This window comes from Octodon degus, unplaced genomic scaffold (genome assembly GCF_000260255.1).
Source record: "Octodon degus isolate 3935 unplaced genomic scaffold, OctDeg1.0 scaffold00005, whole genome shotgun sequence".
Lineage (NCBI taxonomy): Eukaryota > Metazoa > Chordata > Mammalia > Rodentia > Octodontidae > Octodon > Octodon degus.
Genome location: NW_004524581.1, coordinates 12747595 through 12758475, shown reverse-complemented (window position 1 = coordinate 12758475; position 10881 = coordinate 12747595). Strand labels below are relative to the sequence as shown.

General features: G+C 35.9%; 1 protein-coding gene across 1 annotated transcript in view; it reads left to right on the top strand.

The window, feature by feature from the left end:
- Positions 1–10881, top strand: part of Ppp3cb (protein phosphatase 3 catalytic subunit beta) — a 55135-nt gene that overhangs the window by 9622 nt on the left and 34632 nt on the right. Inside the window, exons 5-6 of the mRNA XM_023718540.1 lie at positions 8–96; positions 3377–3502. Coding sequence (XP_023574308.1) covers positions 8–96; positions 3377–3502 — 215 coding nt within the window. The remainder of the gene's footprint in view (positions 1–7; positions 97–3376; positions 3503–10881) is intronic.

The following is a 10881-nucleotide window of genomic DNA, read 5'->3' as shown; positions in this document are numbered from 1 at the left end:
GCTATAGAATGTACAGAAAAAGTCAAACTACAGGGTTCCCTTCATTAATAACAATTTTTTCGGCACCTAATTACTTAGATGTCTACAATAATAAAGGTAAGATGTTATTGATAAAAAATTATTAAACAACTTCGCATTTTAATTTATTTATTTTTTGAAAATGTAATAGAAATGGAATATTGTTTAAAACGATCCAAATTATAAACTGTAAGAGAGAGAAGAAAATAAGAAATAAAAATCCAAAATGTGAAAGGAAGTCATATATGATCATTCCACAGCTTGTCATATGCAAAAGCTGATGTAAAAAGGCAAAGTACATCAAGTAAAACAAACATTATTTTCTTAACATGACTTTTCTTAATCCTTTCCCTTTATAGTTAAGAGAATGTTTTGTATAAAGCTGCTGCTGCTTTGACAGTTTTATTTGCACCATCTACTTGTTTAGTTTATTATGTTGTTTATATGTACTTTTATCCCTCAGCTTTTATTACTGCCCTATAAAAATTTGTAGTTGGACTTTTCTTTGATTAATCTAGTGTAACCTCCTTTCAGAGATAAATTCTTTTTTTTTGTAGTATGTTTTTAAATCTTCTGGTCTAGTGTTTCTTTCTTCCTTCCCTCCAAATTTGATCTACTTGATAGAATTGGTAGAATTTCATTTTATTCTGAACAAGATTTATTAACAGATAATACAAAGAGCCTTGGTCTAGTTAAATATGTGCCAAGGAAAGGTGAAATTGAATTTACATAGTTTACATCAGAGGAAATTAAAGAGGTCACCTCTTGACCTGTCTTAACATGTCTGGAATTCATTTGGCGTTTTCATAGCTTCAAAGTCAGACCCAAGTAGACATGCCAAGAAAAAAGAACAGAAAGTTAAAAGTACATTTAGAAAGATAATGAGGTCATTGCCAAGTATGGGTCATGGTGTAAGTTTGAAAGAGGAACAAAATTTGAGTATTTTGAATAATGGGAAATGACAAAACTGAAAACATTCGTCCAACTTTGATACAGAATAGAAAAACTTAAAATTCAAATATAGCTACATTTTTGAAAAGAAACATCTAAGTTTTTACTCCATTCTCAAGTGCAGAATGCAGTGTTGCATTTAATTTTTTGCCAGTGCTTCAGTTTTTATTTTTTATTAGTACATGTTTACGGTACATAATGGTTCCCTTGTGGGAATTGGTACATGTACATAACACATTGTAATTCTTTTTCCATCCCCTTCCCCTCCACTTTCACCCCTCTACTCTTAGTCCTCTCACTTGGCAAAAGCTATCTCTATATTTTCTTTTATATATCTTTTATGTCACTCATGTACTTTGAATTTCTCATATAAGAAAAAACATGCAATATTTGAGCATGTGTATATGTTTTATTTCACTTAAAAATATGATCTCTTCCAGTGCTCTTAATTCCTCATGTGTCTATTCTTGTCATTGTTAAAGGAACAAGTATTCAATGTTCGGCTGATTACTGCCTTACTGGTTGTCCCTTTTCACGTTGACTCAGAACACTTTTTTTAAAAAAATACTTGAAAATGTAATTCAAATCATTAAATCTGTTTTTTCACAATCAAATGTCTTTTAGTAGTTATGATTCTATACATGACTGTTATGTTTTGAATGTTTACATAGTATGGGCATGTCTGTGATGTCATTACCATTTACAAGACAATTTTCTAGATACTCTTTTTTTTTCCCCCCTGGCTTTTTTGAGACAGGGTCTCACGACTCTCTATGTAATTCAGGCTGGTCTTGAGCTCACTTTGTAGCCCAGGCTGGTTTCAAACCTACAAAGATCATCTCACCTCAGCCTCCCAAGTGCTGGGATCACAGGTGTGTACCATCATGCCTGGCTCTATCTTTTCTTAAATAAGGTTTGAAAGCCCGTTATTAGCCCATAGTGTCTGAGGCTAATTCCAAATGTTTTTACTTCACAAGGGAATTTTGTAAAGTAAACAAACATACACTGGCTAGGTTAGTAAATGGTAGTATTTATCAGGATTTCTTTGGGGTCTGTATTATAGATCTTGAAATTTAACATCTTTGTTTCAGTACTTTTCATTAAAGTGAAGAAACAAAAATAGCCACATATTTACTGTAATGATGACAATTTTACATTTTTATGTGGTTTTCTATGATCTCAAGCTTAATATTGGTGCCAGCCCCACCTCTGGGGTGCGTTGAGACAGCTATTGAGATGGTGTGGTTACGTGCACCTGTAAACCCAGCCCTTGGGAGACTGAAAAACAGGAGAATCACTACAAGTCTGATCTACGTAATGAGACTTTGTAGACCCTGTCCTAAATATGTTTAAAAAACCCAAAAAATAAACTTAAACTTATGAGGTAGACACAATGAACATTTTTATTTTATAAGTGAGAAACAGATTAAATAATTCACTACGCATTACACAGGAAGTATGTGCCTCAGCTTAGGTTAGAATCCAGCCCTTCTGAAAGTAATATAACCAGTAACATAAATTTATGTAGGCTAAAATAAATAAATAAATTTATGTAGGCTAATGTAAAATATGTAATTATATTGATACTAAAGCATTACTGAGGGGCCGGGGAGATGGCTCAATAGAATAAGCACTTCCCTAGCAAGTGCAAGGGCCTGAGTTCAATCCCTGATTCCACCAAAAAAAAAAGCATTACTGAGATATATGAAATTATAATGGATATATTAACTTTATTTATTTATTTTAAAGTAGTCCTTTTTTTTTAGTACTGGGGATTGAACTCAGGACCTTACGCTTGCCAGGCAAGCGCTTATTCTACTGAGCTATCCCCCAGAAGGTTTAACTTTAGATTATTATATCTTATCTTTTGGGTTTCAGCTGAATTGTTTTCTAAATGAAGTAAAATTTCTTTCAAGTTGTTTCACCGGATTTTCTATAGTAAACAAATACATCCACATCCATAAATAATTAGTGGAGGTTTTGGTTTGTTTGATTGATTACCACTTAGCTGTCCTTAGCAGATTTCTTAAAACCACAAAGATCCTTTTTTAATTCCTCAGTTTATATGAAATTTAAAACCTAGAAAACTTCTCATTTCCATTCTGTGCTTCCTTTATAAATTAAATTTTCACCATTTTGGATTTAGTAAAAGTGTGTGTTCATATTGGATTATAAAGCAAACATTTTGGAAATAATTGGAAATTCCATTAAAAAAGATCTATTATTGTACATAAAAGCTTGTTAAAAACAAAGTGTGTCTTACTACAAAAATTAATTTTGTCTCTCTCTACCAGCCCAGATTCTAATTACCTATCCCACTTACAAAAAATACCTTTTTGCTTTTATGTATTTTGTAGTTTGGAGCATACAGACAAACTATTATATTGGCATTCAATTTATCTTGCAGCTGCTGTATTAAAGTATGAAAACAATGTGATGAATATTCGACAGTTTAATTGTTCTCCGCATCCTTACTGGTTGCCCAATTTTATGGATGTGTTCACATGGTCTTTACCATTTGTTGGAGAAAAAGGTATGCTTTTTATTTTAAAAGAATAAAAAATTATGTTATTGCCTTTACATTTACTATAGTTTACTATCACAGACATATACTTACTAAAGGAAACTTAAGCCTGATTTCACTGTGGTTACAGTTCTACTTGTGTCTGTGGATGTGGGTGTGGATATGAGAGCTTCAAAGATATTTTAGTTATTTACAGTCCCCGTGTGATGGTGTCTGGGAGACTGAAAGAAGTCTTATAAATAACCTGATGTTGTCTTCAGCTGTTGGGTTTTCTTTTTTGTGTTTAGTTTAAATCTTGTTTGAAGGGGTAGCTTTGCATTGGGATGGATCCTGCAAATTTTAATACCAGTTTTGGGGATGCCACATATATTCACAGTAGAGTTTGATAGCCTTTGTTTTCATAATGTTAAGTCATCTTATAGCATTTCTGTGCTCTGAGAAAAATGATAAAGACCATTCTAGGTTCTGACCTAATATTTCTTCTCCTATATGAAAAATATGTATAGAGTTTTATTTTAATGTATTTAGGACAGGGTCTCACTACGTAGATCGGACTCGTAGTGATTCTTCTGCTTTCAGCCTCCCAAGTGCTGGGATTACAGGCATGTGCCACGAGGCCCAGTCTCAATCGCCAGCTCAGCTTGCCCTGGGGGCAGAGCTGGCACTGCATGCAGGGGACTGAATCCCAGCCACTGTTCTCAGTCTAAGCAGGTGCTTTAGTCTGCTGAGCTATCTGGCCAGCCCTTTGTACAGAGTTTTAGTAGTGATACTTTTAGGATAATTTAGGGGACTGCCTAGTAGATCATATTTCATAATCTTTTTAAGAGAACATAAATGCTATTTAAAATTTTTTGTTTCTTTTATTTTTAGTTCCCTAGAATTCCTACGATTTTGTGACCTATATTTTCTTTTTTAAAAAATTTTATTTATTTATTTATTGCGGAACCAGGGATTGAACTCAGGCTCTTGTGCTTACTAGGGAAGTGCTTATTCCACTGAGCCATCTCCCCGGTCCTTTTTTATTTTAGTGTATTTTTTGTTTGTTTTTGTTTTTTGTGACAGGGTCTCACTATGTACTCTAGGCTGGCCTTGAACTCAGTATGTAGTCCAGACTGGCCTCGAACCTGCAGTGATCATCTGCCTCAGCCTCCCAGTGCTCCCTCAGTGCTAGAGTTACAGTTGTGTGCCACCATGCCTAGCCTTTAGTGTTAATATTTCCACAAGGCAATGCCTTAGTTTTCATATGTGACATATGGTAGTGTGAGATTACAAATATGATTATAAAGCATTTTGTTCTATGTCCCCCTCCCCCTCTATTTTTTCCCCACCTTTTCCATGTTATATGATGTTCCATTCTGTATGACAGTGACTTCTGCCAAGGCAATTTTTGGTTCTAAAATTCAAAATTGATACTTGCCTTCAGTCATCTTCATTTGCTCTGAAGGTCTGATGTTAAGTTAATATGCAGATAGAATTACCTGCTTTAGCATTTGAGAAGATGACCAGTTAAGGGCTTAGGAGCCAGGGGTGCATTACACTTAACAAGCTGCTATCTTTAGTGTATGAGAAATAGTTCAATCATAGCATCATGAGGCTAAAGGGAATTTAAGAATTCATCTTGGTCACTCTCTTGCCTCCAGACTTGATTGCAACTCAGCTATTTTAATGTAATGTGGGATGAGTATAAGAAGGCCAAGAACAAGATAAGGTAGGAAGAAAATGGACATTTTGTAGTTTCAAATTTGATCTTCTGAGGCCTCAACCTAAAAATTTCATTGTATTTAATTTAAATGTTTATACAATGAGTGTTTAAGAAGAAAAAAATAGAGTTGATTTTTCTCAGTATACTTATCAAAAACAGGGCATCAAAGAGGTTTTTTGTTTGTTTGTTTTTGTTTTTTAGCAACACTAGCTATATTTATTTTTTTCCCATAATTTTATTGAGAAACAAATAGCAATGAGACAGTTTCAAACCAAATTGATAGGACAGTTTCAATAATTAACACATTGAATACATTCTTCCTAGTGGTTAATTGCTGTACAAGATGCAGACATGATATCCTAGACACTATTTACAAACACTATTACAACAAATCCCTCTATTCATTAAGAGAATGTAACTATATATCTATTCTAACCATTTTGAATACACAGATACAAAATGGACATTCATCTGAATCGCCTTTTTTTTTTTTTAGTTCCGTTATTTGAATATTATAGGTGTGTTAACAGAGTCCAGTAGTCCATAATAGTATTGGGTCTTCCGCTTCACTGGCAATGTCAGAAATTGTTGACCTGAGTCCCCTACAGCTCAACGTAACAGCATGACTTTACTTCTTATACGTTGTTTTTATACTTTTCTGCTGGATGGTTAAGACCAAGATAAAGCAAGACCTATGCAACAAGAGTTGTAGCTTTTGGGTCTGATAAGGTCAGTGAAATCCCCTCAGGATTTATCCTGAGATCCTGTACCTCAGATTGTATATCCTTTGTCAGTGTCAGCCATGTGGATGAGTCACGGCCATTGCTTGGCCAGTGTGTTCTCTGTGAAAGCCTGAGAGAATGTTTTCTCTCCATGTGACTCTCCTTAGGCACACTCTACATCATCAATCACTTTCCTCTTTGGCCCCATAATCTTGATCAGAAAATTTGGGACACTACCAACTTATGTGACATTACAGTACAAGTTCCCATATGTCCTGAGTCTTAATTGACCTTGGAAGGATAGGGCCAAAATGTTGGCTTTCCATGTGGCCCTCCTTTTTCTCTAATTTTGGTCTGCAGACTTAGGTTGTTAACAGTCCCAAAGAGAAGTTTATTGTTATTACAATCTAGGCTGTTAAGCTTAACTTCACTATTTGTCTGAATATCAAACATTTTAGGCATAACATGGAGCAGGTATATTTCATCAAGTATTTATATGTTGAACTTTAAGTCCCTATAGAATATGATGAAAAAACATTTAAAAATTAGAATATATTTTAAAAATAGGCATAAAGAATTATATACTTCTTATGTTACACTTAAGTCCAAAAATCTATCCATGTACAACCTTGAAGCAGGGTAGTCCCACAACATCCTTTTTCCTGTCTCCTGCCTTCATTCACCACCCTCTTCTTTTTGAATAATCATCTACCCTAGAGACAGCACAGCAGTAACTGGCATGTCATGACAAGCAGCCCGTATTCAGAAGACCAGAGTGACAGGTACTCCAAGCATGAACCTACTATTACAAATTGCCATCTTCAGTGCAGTTGCTCAGTTCACAGGTATCAGTATATATAGTTAGTGAGGGTGAGAATCTTTCCAATTAACTGCTAGATTCAAAAATCTGCTGGAGGGGCTGGTGAGATGGCTCAGTGGTCTAAAGCACCTACTTAGAACAAGCTTAGTAAAGCACAGGGACCGCGGTTCAATCCCCCAGCACCACATGCCAGCCAGCCCCACCCCCTGGTGGGCTGAGCTGGCCACACACACACACACAAATAAAAATCTTCTGGAGATTCTCAGAATCATTGCCTTGCCCATCTTCTACATATAACTGTATAGCTTGTATCAAAGAGTTTTTGACCTTATCAGTGAACTCAGTAACTATGCAGTCCACTTCATTTTAAGAAATGAAAATGTTTAATCTGGTTTCTGTGGCTCTGTAAGTTAAGTGAAGATGGAAGATAGTAAGCTTATATTGGCCTTCCCTCATTCAAATTCTGTTTGTTGTTTTAGTCTTTATTTTATCGTAATGTATTTAGGACAGAGTCTACGGGGTCTTACTACGTAGAATGGACTCATAGTGATTCTCCTGTTTTCAGCCTCCCGGGTGCTGGGATTACAGGCGCGCATCACCACGCCCATTCTCTATTGCCTTCTCAGCTTGTCCTGTGGGCAGGACTGGCACAGCACACAGGGGATTGAACCCTGGCCACTGAGCTCAGTCATCTTATCTCATCTCTTGTAAAATACATACAGAAAGCTAGGGAATATGGCTCAGTAGCACAGCTCCTGCCTGGCAAGTACAAGGTCCTGAGTTTGATTCCTGGTACCAAAAAATAAAGTATATGTTGAAGTATTTAAACTTTTTGACTATTTGCGTTATCTATGAGTCTTCTCCAAATTAAAAAAAGTAAAGATCATATTTCAATATTATGTACAAATGGAATTCTAATCAATTTTAAGCAGTCCTGAAATTTTTGTCAAACTCCTTACATATTTGACATTTCAATATATGACATATTTTTAGATAATGTAACTATGTTTTGGGTTTTTTTTGGGGGGGTATTTAGTGAAGGATCTACAAGGTATACAGGGTCTTACTACATAGATCAGACTTGTAGTGATCCACCTGTGTTCAGCCCCCCAAAGAACTGGGATTACAGGCACGTGCCACCACGTGCAGTCTCAATCCATGTGTCAGCGTGCCCGGCCTGGGCCGGCATGGCAGGCCAGGGATGGAACCTTGGAGCCCTGTGTCTGCCTAAGCAGGCACTTTAATCCACTGCACTATCTGGCTAGCCCTTGTATCTTGATTCTTATTTTTCTTGGTGAAAATCAGCAAGTGACATTCCTTTTGTTACACTTTCAAAAAGCTAACTTTAGTCCCTGGAAAACTACAAACCTAAGCCAGGGTTTAGGCTTAATCATTCTAAGAGAATGGTTTAAACTTAGATGAAAGCAGATAGTTTCTTTAACTAAGAACCCTGTTAAATTTATTTTTTAAAAAATTTAATCTAATTATTTTTGAGATAGCACCTTGCAAAACTCACTGTGTGGCCCAATCTAGCCTCAAATTTGTGGTAATTCTCTTTTACCTCAGCCAGCATTACCTAGCTTAAAAATAATCTTAAACTGGAAAACTATGAATATACATGAATAATGTGCATTCTTATATACTCATTACTCATCTTCAGCAATTACTTATATCATGATTATTGGCCAATCTTGTGTCATTTATATACCTATCTACTGTTCTTTTCCCTGTGCCCAAATTATTTTGAAACACATTTCAACTAGTATTTTTGTATCTATATTTCAAAATATATCTTTTTTTTTCAAAATATATCTCTAAGAGGTGAAAATTAATTTTTAAAGTACACATAAAAGCACTCCCCAGTTTTTGTTTTTTTTTATTTTTTATTTTTTTCGGAACCGGGGATTGAACTCAGATCCTTGTGTTTGCCGGTCAAGCGCTTATCCTACTGAGCCATCTCCCCGGCCCCCGCTCCCCAGTTTCTTAAAGCAGAATTGTTTTGAAATATATGTACAGGGCTGATGAGATGGCTCAGTGGTCTGAAGCACCTACTTAGAACAAGCTTAGCAAAGCACAGGGACCATGGTTCAATCCCCCAGCGCCACATGCCAGCCAGCCCCGCCCCCTGGTGGACTGAGCTGGCCACACACACACACACACACACACACACACACACACACAAATAAAAATTAAATAAATAAAATTAAATTTAAAAAAAAAGAAATATATATACATACACAACATTTTTAGTAAGTTTACAGATCTGAGGTGAATTGGTTTATTGGTCTTATAAGAATCTCTGTTCTGAAGGGTCCAGAATAGTATGGTTTTGTAGATCATGCATGTAGGTTTTTCTTTTATAGTAGAGGTTGGTTGGTTGGTTGGTTTTAGAATATGGTCTTGTCATGTTGCCACAACTTTGTGATCCTCTTGCTGCCTCTATAGCTGGAACCATAGGCAATACCCTAACACTTGACTGCTAGATTTTCTTTTTTTAAGTCTCTTTTCAAGAAACTAAAAATGTAAAGATAAAGTAACATATTGTACTTTGCTGGTTAATTGGGAACTTGAGATACATAATGATAATAAGATGTAATATGGTAAGTATTCCAGGTGTTAAGAGGAGAGAATTAAGGGATTTAATTGTTTTTGTCAGGATTAAATTAGCTGTTTTGGATAATTTTGCTTGTGGATATGAGCAATAAAATTCTAGATGAGAGAGAACTTCTCAAGCCTCTGTCTGCAAATAAAATAGTATAGGTCTCTTTGACAAATGTTGAGGGATTCAGCTTGATTTGTTAATAGAATGTGTGAAGGACTATAGTAAATAAAGATCTTGATCTCCATAGAGAGAGTTGGAGCTTTGATAAATGATGGCCAACTTCTGAAGCAAATGTGACTGTGGTAGTCATTTGGAGAAACTACTGGGCTGAGGATATAGCTCAGTGGTGGGTGCTTGTCTTAACATGCTCCAGGCCCTGTGTCTGTTCTCCAGCACCAGGAGAAAAAAAATTGCTATGGTAGAATGAATTGAATGGAAGGAAGTCTAAAGCCTGAGAGTCCTTTTAGGAAGTTACATCAAAAGTCAAGTAGAAAAAAAAAAAAGTCAAGTAGAGATGTAATGAACCTTTTGTAGAACTAGGAATAGAACATGGAGGACCAAAATAACTATAGAAGTAGAAATCAGTGAGACTTAACAACTTTTTTTTTTCTTTCTTCCTTCTTTCCTCCCTTCCTCTCTTTCTTGCTCTCGCTCTCACTCTTGCTCTCATTCTCACTCTCATATAAGGGTTTAAACCCAAGACTTTGTGCATGCTAAGCAGGCACTCTACATCCCCAGCTCATCTTCTTGATACTAAATTTCTTCTTGCCTTTCTTCCTTCTTAACACACTTTTAACCTTTTCCTCTCATTTACTACTTTATTTGTCCTGTAAATCTTAGCCTTTGTAAGTCCAGCCATTTACTTTCTCCATTTTTACATCTTGGATGTGGAGCACTGATAGAGATACTCATAGCTTTATGAATTGATGCCTCCTCTTAATTTCTAACATCATCTGGGTTCCCAGTAGTACCCAAATATCCTTGTGATTTCTGGTCTGCTTCTTCTTCCATTTTCCTTAGGATATATTCTAAATTTTTACCTTTTTTCCTTAAATGCTACTTCCAGCCATTTACCTCATTCAGTGAGCTTGAATGAGGTAACAGACACAGGGCCTTGAGCATGCTAAGACAAGCACCTACTACTGAGCTATATTCTCAGCCCAGTAGTTTCTCCAAATAACTACAGCTTCCTTTGCTGTTTTTCTCTATTTATTTTTCCCCACCACAAAGTATTTTCATTTTCAATTTTTATGTTGTTGCTGCAAAGATAACCCTTCCATCCCGGGACTAGTTCTTCTAATTTGTTCCTAGGTTTTCTTTCTTTTTTTTTTTCTTTTCTTTGGAAGAACCAGGGATTGAATTCAGGCCCTTGCGCTTGCTAGGGAAGCACTTATTCCACTGAACCATTTCCCCGGCCCCCTGTTCCTAGGTTTTATTATCCTTTTTTTTTTTTTTTTTTTTTAAATGTGGTTTATCATTCATATCTTCTAGGGGACTTGCCTGATAGCTCAGTTGTTTAAAGTGCCACTTAGGCCAATGCAG